Source organism: Aspergillus multicolor (genome assembly GCF_047715735.1).
Source record: "Aspergillus multicolor strain CBS 133.54 unplaced genomic scaffold BDW74scaffold_6, whole genome shotgun sequence".
Taxonomy (NCBI): domain Eukaryota; kingdom Fungi; phylum Ascomycota; class Eurotiomycetes; order Eurotiales; family Aspergillaceae; genus Aspergillus; species Aspergillus multicolor.
This window is the reverse complement of record NW_027395957.1, coordinates 829,737-853,332: the sequence shown is the minus strand read 5'-3', so window position 1 is coordinate 853,332 and position 23,596 is coordinate 829,737. Positions and strand designations below refer to the sequence as shown.

Genomic DNA, 23,596 nt, shown 5'->3' with positions numbered 1-23,596 from the left:
TGTTGGCTTGCAGGCAGGCGTAATTGAATTATCATCTAGACACTTGCTATCACTGGGTTTGGTTACTATAATTGATACTTTACTCAAAGCGAGCATCTATGACTACTAGAGAGATCAGCATTTGTTGGCAGGGAGCAGTTCGCCACGGCCACGGCCCCAATTATGACTAGACCACCAGTGAGTATTTATGAGCCATTTACCAGATAGCCAACCAGAACAGACCAGTGGCAAGCAGAGAAGATCATATTGCGAGGATAACAACATACTGAGCACATCAGACTGCATTTCTTATGTTGAAGCCAAGGGTACATAGCTTACAGTAACTTGATCACTAAGCACGTTGCGATCGTTTTATCTCCGACAGGCCAACTTTTTTCTGCCCGCTTTCCGACTAAGTTCCCCACTGCTCCAGGCGCTCTCCTCGTTATTCCCACCCCTGGCCGCAACAAAATTGCAGAGAGCGTTAAGCTCTGCGTTATCCAGGGTCCTCTACTAGAAGTTCTGCTGTTCACCGGTTCACCAATATCCGCCTGTATAGTTGCAGCCGCACAATGTCCGATTCTCAGCCTTCCCAGGCCCCCGCCCCACAGAGCCAGAGCCGTGGTGGTGGCCGTCGCCGCGGCCGCGGGGGTGCTCGCCAGGCCGAGCATTCAGTCGCAGATGCTCCAGATGGCGCCCCAAAAGGACCACGATCAAGAGGCAGCGGACCGCGGCGCGGCGGAGGTCGAGGGGGTCGTGGCGGACAGAATCGCGGCATCAGCAAGCCGGAGACAGCGGGTGACGTCGACGGCCCTCGTTCATCGGAAATTACCACGAGTACAGACAAAGGAAAGGCGCCCGAGGAAGCGGAAGATGACGCCGACGACGGCGAGATCTGCTTCATCTGTGCCTCGAAGGTCGAGCATAACTCGGTGTCGCCGTGTAATCATCGCACCTGCCATATTTGCGCTCTGAGACTGCGCGCATTGTACAAGAATAAAGCTTGTGCTCATTGTCGGGTATGCTCCATATAAATACCGTTCTCTAGACGGATGGTTAACCCACACGGTCCTCCAGACTGAAGCTAGTTACGTTATTTTCACAGATGACCCCGTGAAGCGATACGAAGACTTCCAGGACAGCGACTATACCCGAAAAGATGAGAACCTCGGTATTAAATATGAGGAGGATGAGATCTTCGAGGATACAGTTCTGTTACTCCGCTACAACTGCCCAGACCGCAACTGTGATGTGGCTTGCTTGGGATGGCCAGACTTGCATCGTCACGTCAAGACCAAGCATGGTAAAGTGATGTGGTATGTAACAGCTTACTCCACCGACCACCAGTGCATGAGCTTACTCTACTTTGAATCATAGTGATTTGTGTACACGGAACAAGAAAGTCTTCACCCATGAGCATGAGCTGTTTACCCATGCTGAGCTGCGCAAGCACGAAAGGCATGGCGATGATGTCCCCGGAGCTCTTGACCAGAGCGGCTTCAAGGGCCACCCAGAGTGTGGATTCTGTCGTCAGAGGTTCTACGGGGATGATGAACTATATGCTCATTGCCGTGATCGCCACGAACGATGCCACATTTGCGATCGACGCTCTACAACTCGCCAACACCAATATTACATCGATTACAATGCGCTGGAAAGTCATTTCCAAACAGACCACTTCCTCTGCTTGGACAAAGAGTGTCTGGAGAAGAAGTTTGTGGTCTTCGAATCTCAGATGGATCTGAAGGCCCATCAACTAGAGTGTCACCCGAACGGGCTATCAGGACGTGACGCCCGCGTGGACATGACCGCTTTTGATTTCAGAACACCATACCAACCCCAGCAGCGGCAACGTCGTGGCGCTGGCCGGGGGCGAGACCCGAACGCGGAAATAGCGCCTTTGTCAACTGTGCAACCACTGCGACGAGACGAGATCGCTTACCAACGCCAGATGGCTATTCAGAGCGCACAATCCGTCTCAACACGGAGCTTCGGTGGACAGCTATCTCGTGACGAAACGCAGACCGTGCGTGCTCCTGCGCGCTCCCTGGGACCTACTCCTACTCGTACCCCACCCGCGCCTGCGACACCAGTAAACGAGCTTGAGAACCTTAGTATCACATCAGCCACGCCAGAGGACCAAGCGCGTCGTCTTCGGCACTCTGCAGTTGTTGAACGAGCCTCAAACCTCCTCGGTAATGACCAAACGAAGCTTAGCGAATTCCGAACTCGAGTATCCAGCTACCGCACTGGTGGAATCTCCGCAACCGAACTCATCGACGCCTTCTTCTCTCTTTTTGATACATCCAGTTCTGAACTCGGTAAGCTTATCAAAGAGCTCGCAGAGATCTATGAGGACGACAGCAAGCGCAACGCCTTACTGAAAGCTTGGAATGACTGGCGTGCCATCAACGAGGATTATCCCGCACTTCCAGGACCAGGCGGTAGCATCCCAGGCATGTCCCCTGGAACCACGAACACAACTGGCACAGGCGGCACAGGCGGACGACGTGTCCTGCGTCTAAAGTCTTCAACAGCGCAGTCCTCTCGTGCTGCCGCCGGCAGGGGTGGGTCGTCATCCTCTTCCTCAACCAACCCATTCCCTCCTCTCTCCTCATCACGCCCTACACCTCGTGCTGCTGCTGCCTCCGCTGCCTGGGGAGGCTCTACGGTCACTGCACCCCCACCACCATCTCAATCACGAACCTACGCAAACCCCGCATCCCGCACAAGCAACGCCCCCTCTACATCCTCAGGTCGCGTCAACGCCCGCGACTCAGAAGCCTTTCCCTCTCTTCCCGCTGCTCCTAAGCCAAACGTCCTCATGGCTGGTCTCACGCGCGGCACTGTCCGCTGGGATGATCGCCGACCGCAACCGGCAAATGCTTGGACATCGTCTGCTGATCCGGGACCCGGCTCTTCTTCGGAGGACTTCCCGGATCTTTCTGCTGGCGGAGGGAAAAAGGGTAAGGGAAAGAAGGGCAAGCAGACGCTTTTCCATTTTGGTTGATGGTATTTTTCGGGAAAAATTATGACATACATACATCTAACATATCATGGTTTCTGCCCCGATATGATGTTGAATAAAAGAACATAGAGTTTTCCGTGTTTGTCTACTTAAGCGAGGTGTTTTGAGTAGAAAAAGCGTGCTGACGATAGGAAGAGTTCAATGCGATCACAATCATACCATCTATAGCAATTGCGTGCTTTTTCCGCACATCTTGCCGCCTATTCTTCCATTTCCACAAGTCCCTCATCTACCTCGGGCCTGTAAAGACCTCTCTTGGCGCTCGCGAACGTCTCTCTCAACGAAGTCTCTGTAGGCGGCCACTCCGAAGTCGACAAGTACGCGGTGGGGGGCTGCGATATTTCCGAATTTGAGCCCTCAAGAAGTTGCGGCTCCGAGCTATGCTCACTCCATTCTTCCCCGATGTCAGTGTCATTGTCATTGTCATCGTCTATGACCATGACCTCACTACGACCCCCGTAGTGCCACTGACTCTCGCGGCCATGATCGTTAGTACCGTCAACAGTTCCGCCGTCCATAATGACTTGCGCTCGGTCTCCGTATTGCAGCTCATCTTGACTTCCATGGTCGTCAAGCTCAGCCAAGTTCTCATCATCCATGGCTGCATTACGACCTTCATCAACCGAATCAATATCGTTCTCATTCTGACTGAAACCCGCAATGTCCTCATCTGCAGCCGCCATCTGCAGTGTAAACTCGTCCTGCAAGCGCTTCAGGAACCTCCGCAGCGTCTGGCCCTCCATATTCCCATTCCGAGCATGTATGAGCTCCTCTCGCAGCGAGAGAATGAGTTTCTGTTTTCGAGCTATAGCAAGCGCTTTTGTCTGACTGTGTCGACGCTGCGAGAGCTGATTGAGTTCTTCCGATACATTGTGGGCTGTTTCCAGGACAGCGGGCGGGAACTCAACGAGCTTGGCGAGGGCCAAACCATAGAACTGCGTCTTGTTAGGGCCTTCGGTGATCTTGTAATACATTGTCATCTTGGAGGCGTCCGGTGATATCTCCGAAGCGAGATGCAGAGAGACCACACCGGTGCGTTCGGCCATAATAGTTGCTAGGTCATGAAAGTGCGTGACGAACCAGACTAGGGCGTTGGACTGTACTAGGGCTTCTGCTATGGCGAGAGCGATGGCCAGTCCGTCTGTCGTGGAGGTGCCGCGGCCGAGTTCGTCGATTATCACCATGCTGCGAGGGTTAATGCTGTGGAGTATGAAAGCCATCTCGCGCATCTCGGCGGCGAAAGTGGAGACGTTTGCCTCCATGTCTTCGGCCGTAGAGACGCGCGCGAATAGTTGGTGGGTTATAGGGAAGGAGGCGTATTCTGCTGGGACGAAGGAGCCGATTTGGGCCATGACGGTCATCAGGGCGAGAGCACGGATGTAGGTTGATTTGCCGCTCATATTGCAGCCCGTAATAATCTGGAAGCGGGTTTGGTTCGTAGCATAGGCGTCGTTGGGAATGAATTTCTTGGTGTGAATTTTCTCCTTGATAGGGTGTCGACCGGACTTGATGGCTAGGGTGTCGGTTAGTTCTGGTCGGATGTATTCGTGTGTTGTGGCGAGCTGAGCGAACGCAGCGAGCATGTCGAGCATTGAGATAGCTTCGCTTACTTTGAACAAGACTGATATTTCTTCAGAGACATTCTGTATGAGCTCCTGAATTGTCTTAGCACTGAGGCTAATAACTTCATTGTGGGCGTCAGTTATCTTTTGGTTGAGTTTTACGAGGTCGAGCGTTTGGCACTCGATCCGAGTTTTCTTGCGGTAGACGTTTATAAATACATCTGGAAGGCCTCTCATTTCTGTGGCTGGAAGGCTGATATAGTACTGGCGTGCGGGATCATATTTCAGGTCAAGCCCTAAGTCGTGGTTTTCTGCAGGATGTCAGCATGGACAACTTCAAATGATTCAAAGTAGCTTGCCCGATAGCTGCGTCACAAGATCTGATGCATCCATAGTTGCCTCTTTGTAGGTTTGTCTCGCAACGTCAAGCAAGCTGTTGACCCCGACCTACACCAGGATGAAAATCAACAGCTGTTATCATAACCCTAAGGATTTGGCTAACCTTGACACTGTATATCCGTTGATTTCGAAGATCAAGTGGCTTAGTCTGATATGTGACATGCTCATTCAAAGTGGACTCGATCAATTGCTCGACCGTACAATGTCCTGCTGGAGCGCAGATCTGGGACGAGTTAGTATAACGTACTTCAAAAAATAGGTGACTTACATCTCTGATTGTCAGAAGAAGGCTGCTCTGAGCCGCTGCGAGAGCTTTGTACACTGAATCTATGGCTGATACATAAGTCTTGAGCATTATAACGTGGTTAACGGATTGCTCGACGTATTGAAGTGTACGTTTGTTTGGAACCAGGATGAGCTTGGTTGTCAGCCGAAGAATTAGGGCACGGTAGCCCACTCACAGATGTCAGGATCTTGTCAGCATCCACGAAACCTTTCAAGGCTATATACCACGTCAGCCACATGATAGAAGTCATGGCTGGTATAAACTCACCTTGTCGTACGGAGAAGAACATCTCCTCCTTGGTCGATAAGTCCTCAACTGCCTCGTATCGTGCGGTCAACTTGGTTGTCTCCGTCGATGGCTGAAGAATATTGGCCCTCAAAAGCCGGGATCCCATTGGCGTAAGAGTTTCATTTAGCAGACCAAAAAGGCTTTCGTTGGACTTGACATTGTGAAGATTTTGAATTAGCTCCAGGGAGATAATCGTGGATAGGTCAATTGACATGGACCCCTGCGAAGGCTCGAAGCGGATGCGGAGAGAATGGGAAGCGAAGATTCTGTTGAGCTCAAGCTCGACATACTTCAACACCTAAGTATCATTAGTTGCTAATAATATGAGAGGGAAGTTCCGGCATACCGCAGCAAAGCAACAGGCAGCAAAGTAGTTTCCTCCCAGAGTAACTTTGATAGAATCAACGTCTTCCGCGAAGCCCAGTCGCTCCACGTACTCATGCCCAGCCTTTTCCGCATAGTATCTGCGGTTCAGATAGGTAAAGGTAGTATCAGGAATGTTTGCCTGAATGATATGGAGAAGTTTGGATTCTCGAGCAGTGTTCATGAACAGGATCTCAGTAGGCTCAAACACGCTGATCTTGGTGATGGTTTTGGCGTAGGTTTGGCTGTCACATATTTGACATAAAACAGCTTCTGCAGTAGACAGATTCACGAATGCGAGGCCAACGGTGGATGATACTCCTCGGGACTCGCTGATAGCGCAGACTATATCCTGTGATCCAATGCTCGTGGCGGTCGTAGTTGGCCTACCAGTTCTGTTCGTTTGTCTCGACGGAGGGACAAAGTCAGTTGCTGGACAGGAGGTGGCTCTGGAGACTAATGTGGACATATTGAGATGCTAGAGTTCCCAGTCTCTCAATGCCGGATTTGACGAAACCATTGAGAGTGATGGAAGAAGGGTATCTTCGTAGTGATGGACCCCAGGTATATATACATGGTTCCGAAACGGGCCTAGCGTCATCTCCGATAAGCCAGCGGCGGAGCACTTTTTTGTTGCGGAGATTTCAACTTTTCTTCAACAAGCGCAAAATGGCTACTCTGCTTCCTCCCCCGAGCAAGCGTCAAAAGACGGAGATCGCCGAAAAAGCGCGCCTGCAGCAGGAGATTCAGGGCATTCCGGATGACTTGGGGAGCGTACGAGTGCAGTTCTTTGACCAAGCGACCGGCTCACCAACAGGCCCCGCGGTTTCCGTTCCAGTAGCAGATGCTACCGTGAAGAACCTAGAGACTCTACTGAACACATTACAAGGCAATGTAGGTATGCGCGCTAGATTTGTGTCCGTCAATCGCGCCGGACTAATTTCGCCGGGTGTTATAGGAAGATGATGAGCGAGTACCGTACCGATTTACGTTCCAGGGCGACGGAAAGGATACCCAGACGATTGATATCTTAGCGGACTTGTACCACTCCTTATTGAAGCCGGGACTGAAAACGACCGAGGACACCGTTCAACTATACTTTACTCCGCAAGCTGTTTTCCGAGTCAAAGCCGTTTCACGATGCTCTGCTTCGATCGCCGGACACGGAGAAGCCATTCTCGCTACCTCGTTCTCCCCCGTTTCTTCTTCTACAATGGTCTCTGGTAGCGGTGATTCGACGGCTCGGATATGGGACTGCGATACTGGAACACCGTTGCACACACTGAAGGGACACACGAGCTGGGTGCTGGCCGTCAGCTACTCGCCGAACGGAACGATGATCGCAACAGGAAGCATGGACAACACGGTTCGGATATGGGATGCGAAGAAGGGCCAGATTCTCGGGGCTCCGCTGAAAGGACACTCAAAGTGGATTACCAGCTTAGCTTGGGAACCATACCATCTCCAGCAGTCCGGCCACCCTCGTCTAGCCTCTGCCTCGAAAGATTCCACCGTTCGCATCTGGGATGTCATTTCCAAACGCGCGGACATTGTACTTTCCGGACACAAGGGCTCAGTGACCTGCGTTAGATGGGGCGGAACGGGCAAGATCTACACATCCTCCCACGACCGATCCATCAAAGTCTGGAACTCGCAAACCGGAACACTTATCCAGACCTTGTCCGCCCACGCCCACCGCGTGAACCATCTCGCCCTCTCTACAGACTTCGTCCTCCGCACAGCCTACCACGACCACACCGGCAAGGTCCCCGAGTTCGATGCGGACAAGGTCGCCATGGCCAAGAAGCGCTTCGAACAAGCCGCCACAATCAACAACAAAATCGTCGAGAAGCTCGTCTCCGCCTCGGATGATTTCACCATGTACCTCTGGGACCCAGAGGGCTCCAACAAGCCCGTCGCACGCCTCCTCGGCCACCAGAAGGAAGTCAACCACGTCACATTTTCCCCGGATATGGCGTACATTGCCTCCGCCGGGTTCGATAACCATGTCAAGCTCTGGAACGGGCGAGACGGGAAGTAAGTACAATCACTCAGCTTGACCTTCAAATATTACTAGTGACTAACTTACCCTCGAAGGTTCATTACAACCCTCCGCGGCCACGTCGGCGCCGTCTACCAGTGCTGTTTCTCGGCTGACTCGCGTCTCCTTGTGTCCTCGTCCAAGGACACAACGCTGAAGGTGTGGAATGTGCGCACTGGAAAGCTCAGCGAGGATCTACCAGGTCACAAGGACGAAGTGTTTGCGGTTGACTGGAGTCCGGACGGACAGAAGGTGGGAAGTGGTGGGAAAGACAAGGCCATTCGGATATGGAGAAACTAGTTGGGTACGAGTATAAAATCTATCAAATTTTGCTGTGCACTACATCTCCAATCGCTTGAAGTAGCTTTAGTGCTGTAGACCTTGGGGGGCCGCTGTGCCGTGGTATGCGCAGCTAGGACGGTTATGGCCGGGTCAAGCTCTACATAAGGTTCATACCAAACAACGAACCAAATCAACAGAAGTAAACAACCCAACTGGAAAATACATTAAACACAATGCTATGCTAAATATGCAAAATTACATACTCCAATCCACAGCCACGTATATACACCCCCTAGACCCTATCAACTACCAACTAAGTCCCTTGAATCAAATCAGACAGAGAGCTTAGATATACTGCCAAGTCTGCCCCGTAGCCTCACTAGGCACCGCGATCGCCGAGAAACCCAAGCAGTCATCGGCGTTACCCGTGGGGACAGTAGCATTGCCCAGGGCAGCAAACACCTGCCAGCGGTTGTCCTGAGTGGGACAGGCCATGAACCCGCTGGCGCCCCAGCCGCTGTACATGTAGTGGCCGAAGACCGAGCCCTCGGGGCCAGGGACGTACTCGAAGGGGCCGTAGGAGGATCCAGGCGGGATGTAGGCCGAGTGCGCCTGCGTGAACTTGAGGGCGCCGCTGGGCGCGACGTAGACTTGCTGGCCGCCGGGGACGACGACGCTCTGTGTTTTGTTAGTTTGCATGCAACTTGAAGGGGTTTGGGCTGGGGAGACGTACAAGGGAGCCGCCGTTGCCGGCGAGAACGGTCGTGTTGCCTGGGGGGCATTGGGATGCGGGGAGGGGGCAGTAGGTTGTGGTGTTTCCGCCGAGGTAGAAGGATTGGCCGGAGGCTGTTAGGGGGAGGAAATGGATGGGCGAGGCAGAGCGGGCGGCCATGACGGTGAAGGCAGCGGGTTGTTCGGCGCCGTTGGGGAGGTCAGAGGAGGCCGTGTTGGAGGTGGGCGCCGCGGCGGCCAGGAGGGGGAGGAGAGAGGCGAGAGCAAACTTCATGGTGATGGTTTGTTTGATTGTTGGTGCGTAGAGGAAGAGGATTGAGCTGGGGCTGGAGAGGTAGAATGTTTTGTTGATTGTTGATGGATAGCCATGACCAGAGGAAACCTCGGAGAATTTATAGACGGACCTGACGATCCAGCCGATCAGAGCTGTATACGTCAATGACGGAATAGTTCATCGTAGCCTGATCGCATGCAAACTAGAGTCAGGTCAGAGCGTATCGAGTGTCGGGAGTACCCATCTGCATGGACAATAATGCAACGTTGCTTCCCACCATGAAGCCTTCCGAATCGCATGATAGGAGCTCTGATCTCTTGGATAGGCGAGTATGACGTCGAGCGGAGGGGAAGTAAGCAAATGTCTCAGTTGCGGGGACCTATCTGAGACAACGCTTTTCTCTCCAGTTTGCTGGGGTGGATAATCTTCAGAAACTAGTTTGAGGGGATAAGAATAAACAAGGCACGCCGTTGGTCAACCAAGACGGTCAGGCTTTTGCAACCGAGGATGTCTCCATCGGATCGACCCCGTCACAGCACTAAACTGCGCCACAGGGTCAACATCAAGCATGGATGCCAGGGTCGACTGTCTGCAGATCACGAACCTCATAATTTCGTGCTCGGAGGTTTGGCGTTTTGCCCGGCCGGTGGCAACGGGGTTCGCCGAGATATTCTTAGAATCGCAACTAAACTACAGCTACATGCATTACAAACAATCACTAAGCAGGCCATTCAACTCTTCAATTACCTAGTGCCTGATGGACCACAGAATACTTTTGCTCCTCAGAGAGCGACCAGCTAGAAGTGGATAAAGTGAACAATCATTGCAGAACCGAGCATTTTGAAAGTAGTACTCCAGAGTATAACAAGCGAAAACAAAAAGGCCATGACACCAATCCTTTAGCAATAGAGCCGCCAATCCCCGATACTCGTCACTTCGCTGAGCCCGAACGCCTGGATTAACATCAAAACCATAAGCGAAACGCCGAAATCAGTCTTGTAAAGTGAGACATAAAAATGGGCCTCCCCAGTTGAACAAACCCCGCTTTTTCCTCGCTCATGATTCATGAACCCTTTTTTAGAACAGAAAACCGACTCCTAATATTCATTCTCCAGGCCGTCGTCCTCGTCACTATGGCGCCCACGGGAACCTTGACCCTTGACGCCATCCTTTCGAATGGGGATCTTGACTCCTTGCATCGCGAAAACTTTGCTGAGCGGTGTGCTTTCGATTACACCAGGGAATTTCTTCGCGGAGAACACCTGGAAGGGCTCCGAAAAGGTGCTAGCCAAAATCGGCACGGTTCCTTTATTGATCACCTCCGCGATTTCGGACTCGTGGAGAGGGTCGTCGGGGTTAAGGGCTTTGCCCACGTTGACGAAACTGAATTTCAGACTAATCCAAGGTTAGTATATAGGCGCATTGCACGTAGTATCGGATTGAACTTACCGGAAGATTCCTTCTGTTCGCACACTGAGATCTTGCAGAATGAACCACACCCCAATCTTGTCCTCCGTATCATTCAGGCGAGATGCGCTGGCACTCAGGCAACCGATGAGGTTACGGGTGAACATGCCTCCAGGTCCTTGGGCAACGGGCTGAGCGGCAGGCATTGGGGGTTGCCCCATGCCACCCCCATACATTGGCTGCTGGTAGTACTGGGTTTGAGGGTTGGGATAAGTGTTCTGATACTGAACTTGTGTATTCCCGCCATAATAATTGCTGACTCCTGGGTATACAGACTGACTAACAGGCTGACCGTAAGGGTTCGTTGTTTGGTAGGTTGCTGGATAATCCGGGGACGTAGGATGCGGCGGTGGCGGGTATGATGAGGACATCGCTGTGGATATTGAAGGGGATGTAGCCGAATGCTTCACTAGGTTTACTTCATGTGTACCATCTGCGTTCCATAAATCTGCCATGATGACGTAGAATGAACTATCTAGCGAACTGCATACAAGTCAGCATCTATAACTATCTATGTTTTCCGATGCGAGCCACTTACTTGATGTCGACTTCCTTCTGTGTCTGCGCATCTTTTACGACAAGGCGGATACATGGCGGGGGTGTGATGGGTCTTCGATCCTAGAAAAGAGTCAGCCGCATTGAAAATAACTATTAAGCACGAGATGGAACCAACCTTGTCGCCAAAACCGCACATCCGAGCACGAATAGGCTGTTGCGCCACTTGCAAAGACCAGATACGACCATCGTGTACTGTCGCAAGCGGTTCCGGTTCCGGCTGACCGGCCGGAGAAACCATACTGCTAGGACCTGCAGACCCTGGATACATTGTAGATGGAGGTGGAATCCGGTCCATGGAAAGCGGCGGTTGTGGATGGTGATGCCCTGAATGCGCCCTGTCCTCAACAGCGTACATAGCCTCGAGCAATCGCGGCTATATCTTGCTCAGCAGTAAAGCGCCTAAAGCCTTGGATCGTACTCGCTAATAGCGATATGGCGTCAGGACGAATGGTCGAAGCGGTAGGAATCAAATCTCGGCCGTCGAGGTCGAGTCTCTCGCGTCGACGTTGGGAGCGCTTAGTTTCGCAAAGCGTCGGCGCTAAGATCCGGGTGCGTAAAACAGTTGCGAACGACGTAAAGTCTATCTAAAGCATACGGTGATTACTGATGCGTAATAGTACTCGAGGGCGTGTCCTGCGAATTGATTGTGACTCGGAAGCGAAAATTTTGAGGTGACGGGGTGGTGAAGGAGGGGTGTCGACCCGAGGCGGCGGTCCTGGAGGCGCGACAAGAGGCTAATGATCCATATAAATCAGACTCGAAACGCGCTGAACAAATATGATCCTCGCGGACTTACAGATTGAACAGTCGAAATAAGCAATACAAGCTCTTAGATAGCAACCGAGGATCGTCTCCAAGGCGAGCCGCGGGAGCTGTCAAGTGCGGGAGATTTGCTCAATCCACGGATCCAGCCCAAAGGTTCACAACGTCCGGCCTAGGTGCAAATTGGGGTGACACGAGGATGCCACATGCAGGGTCAAGACAAAAGGAAGCTGCGCGTCGGTGACACGGTCGGCGAGGACCAGGACGAGCCGAGAGGGTCACGGAGGGTTGAAGCAGGCGAGGCGAGAGGGCGAGAGGGGTGGATGGAGTTGGAGAATTACTTAAGAGGAGGGGAATTAATGACCGGGGCGGAGACGACAAAGTCACGGGCGTGCTCTCTGAATGAGCTCATCTACTTCCAGCCTCGACCTCGATCTCGCAATTCTACTTAAGTCTCTTTTCTGCACAATGGAGTCTTCTGCTTTTGTCCAAGTCCTTTGCCCCATTTCTTTGTTCCGTGCTTCTTTCAGCCGTCAAGCCAAGCTCGGCTCCAATGGAACTTTGCAGTCTCCTTGGTTTGCTTCTCGCAACCACAATTCGTCAAATTTAAAAGATTCCATTCATCCTGAAAGACTCTAGTGCTTTATCATCATTGAATCAATTGATTCTTTGACGTCCAGCCCCTCAATCCTCTTCCCTTTCCACAGCATTCCGGTTCCTGCGCCGGAACCAGACTGTCGGGATGGGCCTCGCCGAGAACGGAACGACCGTGCTGCCGGGCACCAGCTGCAGAACAAGCGACGGTCATACTCCAGAGTCCACAGTAGTATCCTCGCACCTGCCGACTTCGGTTTAAAGTGACATCGCCTTTGCTCCGGAAACGGATTCCATGAAGGTAAGGCTGCGCGCTTCCGAGTCTTGTCCGGGATACGTAAATCCAGCCAGTCTCTGTGACATCATTTCTTCGGGCTTAGCCCTAGCCCGACCTAACCCGGGGTATAGGGGTCTATCATCTATGAGTATACAGTGACTCGACGAGGCTTCCTCGGTGCTTACTTACTACAACCTCGTAACTATTCAAAAAGGAGAGTTCTTCTATGTTGCTTATAGAACCACTTTAGTCATTCCAAATCTCACAGCCTGAAAACTGTCGCTGAGCTACAATTCTAAATATATATATATATATATATCTATCTATATCAGGAGTCCGATTCAGGACACGAATTGTTCATCCTCGAATGCCAAAAGCTAGACTAAAAGCTTTTGGAGCTTTTCTCGAGAGAACTACCTGTTAGTGCTGAAAATTTCTCGAGATATCTTCTTCAATCGCCGACTCATGCATGCTCTAGGCTGCGATAAACAGGGCTCGATAAATCGGTCTTGGAATAGTCTTGGATTAGTCTTGAAAAAGTCAAGTGCAACATTCTCTTGATGACTAAGACGGGAATATGAATGTGCTAGATATATATTGTATATCCTTCTTAGAATCAATAAAATGAGTATGTATAGTTGCCTACCCTGCACAGTGTTGGTATATAAGGACAGGCTTCATAGCCAATTGGTTTTTATGGCCCAGCGGTATAATGCGCTGACACACGGTCATCTGGTGTACTACTTAGGTATGTGCAGCCCGAGCCGAGTACTACATACCAAATTAGGCATCCGAGCACGAACCGACCCGACAGACGGACATGATCGACGATTGCGAACAGAGTCCCAGGGTTCAGGTATCCCGCAGAGCTTAATTGGTAGACTGGTATAGGAAGGTGTGCTTACGCTTGACCATTGAGAGATCGCTGCTGACTGGGAAAATGCCTCACTACGAAGTACAGAAGATCGCAGCTCCCTCCATCTTCAGCAGGAATGGTCTCACAATAACTCTTGTATAGAGACACTAACCCTAATTTCAGGCCTCAGGTTGCAAAGCACCCTGCCGATCAGCACAAGTGGCACGAACTACAGTTCGTCTAAAGGTTCATTAATGTTAGAGTCAAACTTCAATGCCATTCGGATGATCTGGACTAGTGAAACGCTGTTGCAGCTTCTGTCCTTGATGTACCGATACCCCGTTTACCTGACTTGGTAGTCGCTACGGGTTGTGTATTGCCTGCGCGGAAACTATTCCCGGCGATCACTTTGTGATTTCAGCACAGCGTTGCAGTTAGGGCATCACCAGCCGCTCCATTGGGTTAAAAGGTACGTGGGATGAAGAAGATCTTTTCGGCGTCGCCATCTCGCCGATGATCCGTCGACTAATTTAGTTGACAACTTGACAGATTGTCGCCGTATGCGCTGTAGATCATTGGTTTTGGCGGCAGATCCCAGCTGCGAGGAGCATGTAATACGGAAAACAGCAAGACGAGAATATTAACTCAGAGTTCTGAGACAGCGTCCGCTAAACAGATCAGCTTGAGCATGAGTCCCCAATGTCCCTCATTGGTCTTGTTCATCGAGCTGCTTGGAGCTGATGATAATCATGCGGTCTGCAGACTGCTCCTGGGCTGGCAGATCCTGCGCTGCATCACAGAAGCACATCGACAGTACGGAGTACCTACTCGACATGGCGAATAATGAGTAGTGAGGGAATGCTGTTTGTGGTGCCATCTGGCAAATGAGAGGACCTGGAATTTCTGATTGGGATCATAGTAGAGATTGGTTCGAGATTAGCCCTGCTGTGGAGTGGAATGGTCGTCTGCATCCGGGTTTTCTTTTCTTTTCTTTTCTTTTTTTTTTTTTTCACACATGTCCCATGTCTTAGCTGAGGGTTTGCTCGGTGGCACGGTGGCTGAACCCCGTGTCTCACTGAGCTAGAGGCACTATTGACAAGGGAGCTTTGTAGTAAAGGTCCGTTGTCGCTCATGGTGTGTACTGAAAACATTATTGGCAGGCCAAATACTCCGGATTTCGTCAGTACCAATGGCTGGGCAAGCACGAGAGCCATGTCGGAGATATTTGGCCAAACAAAATGATGAGTTCCTGCATGATAAAACGTGTATGTCTCTTGTAAGGGACTGCATTGCCCTCTTCGAGAATTCAGCGCCGAGAAGACAGTCGGAGGTCTGGTAGGCAGATAAGGAATATGGGAGTCAGCGAGTCAGAGCATGCAATTCAATAGATGAGCTGTGGAAGCCTAGAAGGTCAGTGCGACACCAGGCCCCAAAGCGCCCATATGCAGCTTGTGCTAGTAACCGCTCCAGCTGCTAGACTGCCGACAATGCAATGTTTATGTGGCCAGTTAATCACTGCTTCACACTTACATGTGAGTTTCTGCCCGGGTCCGAGAATGCAGTCAAACAACAACAAGCCAATAGTATGAATACACCGCAAGCAGCACGATCTGAGTTGTTGAGCCGAGATGAGGCGGCGCGGGAGGGTCCTCGAAGGCGCTTTTAATGCAAAGGACAAGCTGGCAACGGTGCGCGGGGACAGCGTCTGGAAGCCTCGGCGAAGGCCGTACTTCCCAGAACGGTAAAAGGAGGGACACAACGCTAGTCTGGGAAGGGCTTAGCGGACGGGGATTTAGGTTTGCCCCGGGCGGTCAGGAGAATTTATGGAGATTTGGGTCCATCTCCCAACAGGGAATGTCGACGATGCCCTCTGATCTTCCCTCAGGGGTGTTGATCGCCTTCAAGCGCCGGGTTTCTGTGGACCTCGCTAACACTATTTGTCTATTGGATGGTCTTCTAGATTTTTTTCGTCTTTAGAATCATGCTGATCTGTGCTCGAGATGACAGCGACAAGAAATCCGTTAAGGGATGCTTCGTATCAACCATTTTCCTAGTCCGGACAATGTCTGGAGGTCCGCGGACCATCGCCAAATAATCATGCCAATCACCCAGAGTCAAACTGCAGGCGCCGAGCCCAGTGGACCAACGACAAGCAACGGAGCACGGGCGTCTCGGGTCCCGCGAGCGCAAAGCATTTACTGGTTTCGTTATGACGTTCGTAGCTTGGCCTCGTTCATACCCTAACAGTTTCTGGATTGAGACACGAACTCGCAGTCATGAAGCTCGCGCCCCACAACAGCACCGATCTCTCTGTTTTAGCTGGTGTCCACTCCGGCGAGGGTTAAAAGTTGGGGGGAAGTTAAATAGATTAAAGGCCTGTCAGTCGCAGGCGCTTTGCATTTATCCGAGAATCACCGTTTTCTCGCCAAGCTCTGGACAATGTTATTGCTGAAGGTCACGACGCTGTCAATGAGAACTGTTACCGCATGAGCCTTTAATTGCGTTGTTTGTACGAAGTCCTCGGTTGAACAACCCGCAAGGATGCCTTCCCGGCGGAGCTACAGGGCCAGCGCTCGGCATGGCTGTTTAGAGTGCAGAGGCCGGCGAATCAAGGTTGGTCTTCTCTCCTACCCAGGATCAGGTCTTTGCCACGGCGCGAAAGGGCATCCCACTGTTTCTTACTGCCTGCATATGCAATTTCCTTGGCCCACTTGCAGCGCAAATTACTGTTCTTGGGCGTACGTGCTAACGTTGTTTGGCCCAGTGTGGAAAAGAACATCCTCAATGCTCCGCCTGCCTCAATCGCAATCAAGGATGCGAGTATCTACCTCGTGCCTCCTCGCTGCCATGGCCCAAGATCAAATCCCGGTCCTCCACCCCGTCCCTCCCTCGTTCAGTCAAAACCTCGCCCTCCGCTGTCGATCCTGCGTTTATAGTCCAATACCAAGATCTCATGGAGCCTTCCATTTCTGCGCCTCCAGATAAGGAGCTCAATATCGAAGACCTTGAATTGATGATGCAATGGTGCACTACAACATATCGATCCGTCTCCCGAAACAGCACCGTCGAAAGTATCTGGCAGGCCGTCGTTCCCAGGGAGGCAATGCGCCATCCGTTCTTGATGCATGGAATTTTAGCGCTCTCCGCGCTTCACCTCGCGGTTACCAGTGATGATGACTTGAAAGAGCAATACATTCGGACATCGAAAGCGCATCAAAAACAGGCCATTCTCGGCCTGACCAAGATATCAGGAAAGCTGAAGCAGCACCACTCGAGCGCGGCCTTTACACTGTCGAACATTATGATGATCTTTTCATTCGCCCTTCCAGAGATCAGAGGACAAACCCTGGACCAGCATCCCGTGGACGAACTATACGAAGTCTTTATATCAACAAGGAAGTCGAGGGACATCCTATCTGATATCACCGACTGGGTAGGGAATGGGGAGCTCAAGCCATTGCTCCAGTACGACAAAGCGCAACCAAAGATGCCTGATACCTCTCGGCTAGCGATAATGTCTCTGAACCATCTGAACACAAATCTGGCGCGCCAGAACCCCCATCATGACAAGGATCTTTACGACGCTACTATTAAGCATTTGAGCTGTGCGCTGGACAAGGTGTCTAGAGGCGGCGAAACTATGATCGTTGCTTTCCAGTGGATCTTTCAAGTGCCTGAAAAGTACATTGAGCTCTACCGACAGCGCGAACCCTTCGCTCTTGTGATTCTCGCCCATTACGCTGTGATCCTCCATTTTCTACGCCGGCACTGGTGGATGGGTGAATGGGGCCTCCGACTGATTCAGGAAATCGGCCAACATCTGGATGCCAACTGGAGGAACTCTATCACCTGGGTGCTTGATGCTACGGGCTACTACATCCCTCCGGCGTGAGGAATGTCGAATAGTCGTTCCCCAATAATCCTCAAAATCAGCCCTTCATAGGGTGCTCAATCCGACATTCTCGATGCCGGGGTACACTCGGAGACCCTGAAGTTTCTGTCCGGATCGAAGCCCAAGCGCTGCACTACGTGGCTTCTGCGAACGCGGCGAATCAACTCACGCCAGCCGTATACTCTGTCCCAGAGGCAGACCACCGAAATGGGTAAAAGGATCATGCACTCGAAAAAAGAGCGGGTTTGGGATCCTTTAGGTGATTCTTCAGAACGATGCTCAAAAGCAAACATTGAACGAACACACCAGCCAGCCATGTCCGAACCTCGAAACAAGTACCACGATCAGGGACGAACGCACCAAAATAGTAACCAAGCTTCATGAGTCCTGGAAAGGATCTGGCGGATGCTTACCTACTTGGTTATTCAATCTCGGCTTTGGATCTCAGGATTGCAAGTGCAATGAGAACGCTGGTTCATGAATTCTCAATTCTCAGTCCCAGTCTCAGTCTTCAGGCTTCCCCTCACCTTCAGCCGACCAGAATTATTTGCTATCTACTTGCATATGCAGGCCAGCAGTAAGGTGTTACTTCGCCTGAAGAACCCAGTGCATTGCTTCTTTCAGGCGGACTGCATACATAGACTTGTAGGCAAACAAGCGCCTGAGACACGAATCAAACCTATTCTCACATCTCCACATCTCTTCAGTTGCATTGTAAAGTTGCCTAGAGACTCTTACTCAGTGTAGACTAGACTAGCTTAAATAAAGAATTAGAGATCTTCAAGAAAGAACTTTGGGAAGCTTTCGTCACCGGTACGCGGGGGCTCCTTAGAAGAAGTAATTATGCCACTTTGATAAGGCCGTGAGATTTCATTGGAGGCGTCACGTTAGTGCTGTTGGAGGGCAACTTGAATAAATTGGAGGAAGCCCCTCGATTGCCACAGCAAAGATATTCTCAAAGGTATCAAAATGCTTAGACAACGAATGTTGGGATATTTTAGCGGAGATTATAGCAATGTGTGTCTGACGACAATAACCGACTCAAGCGGACCGGGATAAGCGACAACGATGGCACCCGCCAGATCCTTCAAGCAAACGGCCTGGCATGTTTCCAGAGCGATAGAAAAAGCAATATTAAGAGCGCATCCGCATCAGAATAAGTGAGCGGAGCAAGGTATACAAGATATGGGCAGGGCAGTATATCCCAGCGAAGAAAGAGAAAGACGGACCCAAACCACCAGAAGCGAAACAAAACTAAGCCAAACCAGAGACAGCAGTGGTATCAATCCCAAAGAATCAAACAAGAAACAAACCACCCAATTAGTTCGACGAGCCCTCAGCCTTCGCGTTCCCCTCCTCGATATCCCGCGGCTCACGCACCGACTTCGACGTGATCACCCGACGCAACTGCTCCTCTTCCTCGCGTGCCTTCTTCTCCTCCTCCGCACTGGGAATGTACTGGTTGGCAATACCGCCTGTGCGTGTGGAACGCGTTAGCAATGCGACCTCGTTATATAGTGTTGGGGCAGATGTACCACGGCCGGTATAATGTGGCGCTTCCTGGACGCGCATGGGCGGCGCCTCGACGTCCTGGCTTTCGCGCGCGAGCTCGGGACGGTCGGGGTCGTTATGCACCATGTTTCCTGAGCCGCCGCGGCCGGTTGTGTAGACTTCTTGCTTGATGGTGGGTGTGACGAGGTCCTGCGGGGTCGTCTTGCGGGCTTCGCTGGAGAAGATGTTTCCTGGTTGCGGGTGTCAGATGCTTCACTCAAATTCACACATTCATCGAGAGAGATATGAGGTCTTCTCAAAGTATGGGGGATTCACCAGCGCCGCCGCGGCCGTGGGAAATGTTTCGAGCCATGATGGTTTTGTGGGGTATGCGACGCGGGTTGAAATGACTTTCGTGTTCGGGAGCGCGGAGGAGCGTTTGAATGGGACGACAAGTCGCGAGTCGCTATGCGATGCGGAAGATTCGCTCAGCCGGAGACGAAAATGAGACGATATATGCGAGAAGATGTCAACAAAGAGCCGGAGGTGGTATTGAGACTTGGGCTTGCTTGGGACTCGGAGGGGCCGGCCGCTTTCAAACTATGATGATGCGATGGGAGAGAGCCCGTGCTCAAACCGAATGGCAGTGGCGACCGCAGAAAATTCTGAACCATGAATGACTCGGCAGCCAAGAATGCTCTACTCCATCAGCCCAACGCAACACGGGATCAGCTCATCCAAGACTCTTGTCCTCTTGCGCTGGCTTCGCTAGTCTTGCCATCGCAGTCTGCGCGATCTCACCGTTCTCAGGGTCCACGCTCCTTTGCGAACTGCTCGGGCCTCGGGTGCCGCGGGGCTGATCGCGACATCTACCCTTGAGCCTTACGGCCTTGCTTTACCCTACTAGGCAGATAGGGCTGAAAGGGAACGTCAAGCGCTATTTTCTCCCAACATTCCACCTCAGCATGCATGATGTCGGTCAGAAGCTGATCTGAGAGAAACCTTCTTTACAAAAACGCCAAGAAGTATGATAGAGAACTATGCAAAAGACTAGGAGTCGCGCCTCGAGCTCCCATCACATACTTATTTGAAGCTGCTTCTCGAACGCAGTTCTCAAGATCTGTTGCGAATACAACCCCAGCATTGCATTGCCGCACATGAGGAAGGTTACCGGACCTGGCCAAGCTTCATGATGGTAGTTCTTGTTTCCGACTGGGCCACTCTGGATAATAGGTATTTGCCGACTCTTCGTTTGGAGCTGGTGGCACAATTGGGGCCGAGGCATCACAATGATCGGTGCAGGATGCTTGGAAGACTTTGAGTTGTATTTCTTTGAGTTCTACTCCAGTTCAGCCAGATTAGGATGGTCAAGGCCGCCAAAACAGTGAAACAGCCATTGTCACCTTACCGCAAGCGTTGGTCTCCTTTTCGATCTTCTGGAGCATTGGTGACCAATCAAATGTTGAACCTTCCACCAGAGTATCAGCTTCTGAGCTTTGGGAAGCTTTACAAAAGCACCGCGATAGTCTTAGAACACTGGAAGCTTTTTGCGATATATCCTACGACAATGAGACTGGCTCGGGTCATTTCGGCTTACTCAAGCCATTCCAGCATCTTAAACGCCTTGACACCCAAATACAGATTCTTCTCGTTGAGAGGACTCAGGAGCGGTTAGCAGTATTCCGGCTGAAAGACACCTTGCCCTTAAGTCTTGAGACTTTAGTGCTCCAAATCGGCGCAGAGTGTGCGAATATCCCTGACTTCACGACTACCGAGATACAAGCTGTGTTAGAGGCACGAGATAATCCGCTAAAATCGCTCACCATAGGCCATCACTCAACTGAGTTTTTTTACGATCCTGTCAAGTATGCGGAGAAGACGGGTGTTTACGAAGGACTTAAGATGCGAGGTCCCGAACCCTATCCAGGCCCTTGGGAGCTATGCAAGCTAGGAGGAACACAGCTACACGTCTCTGTCAGCTGTGGGAGTAATAATCGGGGTGTGCCCTTGGAATGCGGTTCTCACCTCGGAGGATCCTGCCTGTGGCTCTGGCGCAAGACATGGGGTATTCGCCTCGACGGGTTTGGACGGCGTAACTGCTTGGTGGAACCGCTACCGCAAGCCGTTACCGAACCGCGTCCCAGAGTAAAGACCATAAATCGTGATGAAGCCGAGATACACACCATCCCTTTCACCAACCACGAGGGAAATAGAGCATTCATGGTCTTTCAGAAAATATTCTCCCCTCTCTCCCAGCTTCCACCTCTCTTCCCTTTGGTGGTTTATTTTACCGATCCCCACGCCAACCTTGATCCTACAAGCATGCGCCTCACGGAGCTGTACAAAGCCATTCGTGACCCCATGGAAAATGTGCAGTTTGGATTCCGGCTCGATGTTTATTTCCTCCCTTGGGCACAACCGGTGGATTGCATATCTCATTATCTTGCTGCTCGAAATTCGCGAATTGCTTCTAATCTCCTTGTGCATGAATTCGAACAGAATATCATGAACAATGATTTTGCACACCCGCCAACACGCCTACCTAGGATGGTACACGCATATCCTAACAAACTACGTTTGTCCCTACCGGAGTATCCTCTTCATGTGTTCTGACCAGGTCCCAAACTGGTTTGGCAGTGCGCAGACGATCTCCTGTCTCCAGTTTGATTACGATCCCAAATGGCAAGGAATATTCAAAGATGAACTGGAAAACCTTGAGGTGGTCAGTGACGACGACACCGGCGACGTGGGTGATAAAAAAAATCAAGCCTATCTACGGAGACACGATTCCGACAGCGCAGAAGATGATCTTCTGTCTGACACATCAATCAAACAGTTCCGTCTTACCAGTAAGAGTCCTCAATCTATTTCAAGCAACCATGATCCAGTTCTAGGCGAGTGGTTGGACGAAATCGCGGATATCCTCGAAAACGATGCCGATGTTGCTCACTCGAAGGCAGCCAAACTGGGATGAACGAATTGGTAATGGATCATAATCTACATTGCCAGACTAGAACTTGCGGTAATGAAATGATCATGATGATTCAGCTGCTGAACGTATCAATTTGGATTCTTACCGTAGCACAAGCAGTTCTACAGCCATGCGAGCAGCTGACAGGCCCAGAAGCAAGTAGATTGCCCCCATAGGTCGATACACTACGGCAGTTTCTGCAATGATGAGCATATCTAGTGCAAGTAATACTGCATCCCGTTGTAGCAATGCGGCGTCGGTACTGTCATTGCGATCACCTGCGCGCATGGCCTTGGCTGTGGTCATTGCCATGAGGGTATAGTTTAGATACAAAGCAGCGATAATTGCAAAGGCATAAGTCCGCTGATAGTGCGCGTGAAGCATAACAGGGCTTATGACCTTTCCGATGGGAGCAGTGGCAGCAACGACATTCAGTGCACCCGGGGCTTCGACCTCGCATAGTCTCGAGTGGAACTGGTCGCCAATACTGCGCGCTGTGCTGTACAATCCTCTGAGCTCTATTTTGAGGGGTGCGAGACTGGCCATGGATTCCTGCTGGCTAGTATCTTGAATCGTGGTGTTAGTATTGATGCTAGGATCGCGGTCGACGTCTACGTTCCTGACTCGGTGCAAGATGCCCGGTACGCGCGAGAGGCAATGTAGAATTCTCTGCTTGGGCATTTGTGTATCGAGTTCGCTCCCAATCAAGTCCTTCCAATCAGTTGGGCTCAGGCCGATGTTAGGATTGAAGAGGCCTTCGAAGAGCTTTTGACAATGCCATCAGTTTGTGCTGAAAGTAGGTAGGTATATGAAGACCTAGAAACATACCACGGGGCCGCGCAATGACAGCAGCACCCAGTGCTCAAAGGTATCCATAGGCGGGATGGGCCTGCGCGCCTTCAGAATCTTAGCTGCGCCCTTTGCATGGCCCGTTCATATGATTTCCAAAGGTTCATGTATACTCTGTGATTCGATAGACCGGAACTGTCAGCAACCTTTGCATCTCTTGAACAGCGCAGGCTCTTACCTGGACGACTAGCAGTAAACCCACTGCGCACAGAGCCTCTGCCGAACATGCCTCAACGGAGTCATGAAACACCTCCTCAAAGCTCTTAGAGCTGTCGAGTATTTCGCAGGAGCCTCGATCGAAACCTCCTTCCTGCAACAGAACACCAGATGAGTGGTCACAAATGCATCAACAGTAGCGTCCAAAGCGTCATTGATGCCAAGGCGAGCGGGAATCATAATCATAGCGATGAATCTGCCGTATACCCAAACGCAGGTGATAGCGTAGGTTCGTTGTTGATGTCATGGTGGCTATAAGCGATCCTGCTCAAATGCTGACGCTGTTGCTTGGCGGGCATGGAACAACGACCGAGACGGGATCAAGCCCACTTCCGCTGGTATCTGCTCTATGCTTGGAGCTGTCTTATAAACTAGACATTGAAGAATGATTGTGCTGGCTGGTGTTGAGGCTGGCCTTTTTGTATCCCT

At 51.3% G+C, this 23,596-nt stretch overlaps 10 protein-coding genes across 10 annotated transcripts; 4 read left to right on the top strand and 6 right to left on the bottom strand.

Moving 5' to 3' along the window:
- Positions 1-414: 414 nt before the first annotated feature.
- BDW74DRAFT_149097 (E3 ubiquitin-protein ligase HEL2) lies at positions 415-3,343 on the top strand. The gene is made up of 3 exons (XM_073723845.1): positions 415-998; positions 1,057-1,295; positions 1,357-3,343. Exons 1-3 carry the CDS (start codon positions 552-554, stop codon positions 2,987-2,989), a joined length of 2,319 nt encoding a protein of 772 aa, XP_073586132.1. The 5' UTR covers positions 415-551; the 3' UTR covers positions 2,990-3,343.
- On the bottom strand, positions 3,208-6,374 carry BDW74DRAFT_189806 (MutS family protein MSH4; the record flags this gene model as incomplete). The annotated part of the gene is made up of 8 exons (XM_073732059.1): positions 3,208-3,437; positions 3,618-4,880; positions 4,929-5,016; positions 5,072-5,191; positions 5,237-5,386; positions 5,430-5,470; positions 5,522-5,840; positions 5,889-6,374. The coding sequence occupies 8 exons, from the start codon at positions 6,372-6,374 to the stop codon at positions 3,208-3,210; spliced, it is 2,697 nt and encodes an 898-aa protein (XP_073586131.1).
- A 200-nt stretch (positions 6,375-6,574) lies between these two features.
- Positions 6,575-8,246, top strand: BDW74DRAFT_176172 (WD40 repeat domain-containing protein; the record flags this gene model as incomplete). The annotated part of the gene is made up of 3 exons (XM_073728537.1): positions 6,575-6,799; positions 6,864-7,942; positions 8,003-8,246. 3 exons carry the CDS (start codon positions 6,575-6,577, stop codon positions 8,244-8,246), a joined length of 1,548 nt encoding a protein of 515 aa, XP_073586130.1.
- A 163-nt stretch (positions 8,247-8,409) lies between these two features.
- Positions 8,410-9,471, bottom strand: BDW74DRAFT_123930 (putative IgE binding protein). The gene is made up of 2 exons (XM_073722102.1): positions 8,962-9,471; positions 8,410-8,906 (listed from the first exon to the last, which is right to left on the bottom strand). The coding sequence occupies exons 1-2, from the start codon at positions 9,232-9,234 to the stop codon at positions 8,574-8,576; spliced, it is 606 nt and encodes a 201-aa protein (XP_073586129.1). The 5' UTR covers positions 9,235-9,471; the 3' UTR covers positions 8,410-8,573.
- Positions 9,472-9,959: 488 nt separating this feature from the next.
- On the bottom strand, positions 9,960-12,046 carry BDW74DRAFT_123924 (velvet factor family protein). The gene is made up of 4 exons (XM_073722101.1): positions 11,375-12,046; positions 11,240-11,319; positions 10,684-11,184; positions 9,960-10,629 (listed from the first exon to the last, which is right to left on the bottom strand). The coding sequence occupies exons 1-4, from the start codon at positions 11,612-11,614 to the stop codon at positions 10,332-10,334; spliced, it is 1,119 nt and encodes a 372-aa protein (XP_073586128.1). The 5' UTR covers positions 11,615-12,046; the 3' UTR covers positions 9,960-10,331.
- Positions 12,047-13,945: 1,899 nt separating this feature from the next.
- BDW74DRAFT_149089 (uncharacterized protein) lies at positions 13,946-15,359 on the bottom strand. Its single transcript, XM_073723844.1, has one exon. The coding sequence runs from the start codon at positions 14,960-14,962 to the stop codon at positions 14,573-14,575; it is 390 nt and encodes a 129-aa protein (XP_073586127.1). The 5' UTR covers positions 14,963-15,359; the 3' UTR covers positions 13,946-14,572.
- A 782-nt stretch (positions 15,360-16,141) lies between these two features.
- On the top strand, positions 16,142-17,879 carry BDW74DRAFT_123902 (uncharacterized protein). Its single transcript, XM_073722100.1, has 2 exons — positions 16,142-16,361; positions 16,513-17,879. The coding sequence occupies exons 1-2, from the start codon at positions 16,290-16,292 to the stop codon at positions 17,638-17,640; spliced, it is 1,200 nt and encodes a 399-aa protein (XP_073586126.1). The 5' UTR covers positions 16,142-16,289; the 3' UTR covers positions 17,641-17,879.
- Positions 17,880-18,960: 1,081 nt separating this feature from the next.
- Positions 18,961-19,504, bottom strand: BDW74DRAFT_176168 (DUF3602 domain-containing protein; the record flags this gene model as incomplete). Its single annotated transcript, XM_073728536.1, has 3 exons — positions 18,961-19,115; positions 19,176-19,382; positions 19,468-19,504. 3 exons carry the CDS (start codon positions 19,502-19,504, stop codon positions 18,961-18,963), a joined length of 399 nt encoding a protein of 132 aa, XP_073586125.1.
- Positions 19,505-20,919: 1,415 nt separating this feature from the next.
- BDW74DRAFT_123893 (uncharacterized protein) lies at positions 20,920-21,974 on the top strand. The gene has a single exon (XM_073722099.1). The coding sequence runs from the start codon at positions 21,034-21,036 to the stop codon at positions 21,742-21,744; it is 711 nt and encodes a 236-aa protein (XP_073586124.1). The 5' UTR covers positions 20,920-21,033; the 3' UTR covers positions 21,745-21,974.
- Positions 21,975-22,154: 180 nt separating this feature from the next.
- Positions 22,155-23,286, bottom strand: BDW74DRAFT_123872 (uncharacterized protein). The gene is made up of 3 exons (XM_073722098.1): positions 23,130-23,286; positions 22,931-23,065; positions 22,155-22,867 (listed from the first exon to the last, which is right to left on the bottom strand). Exons 2-3 carry the CDS (start codon positions 22,976-22,978, stop codon positions 22,205-22,207), a joined length of 711 nt encoding a protein of 236 aa, XP_073586123.1. The 5' UTR covers positions 22,979-23,065; positions 23,130-23,286; the 3' UTR covers positions 22,155-22,204.
- Positions 23,287-23,596: the final 310 nt, after the last annotated feature.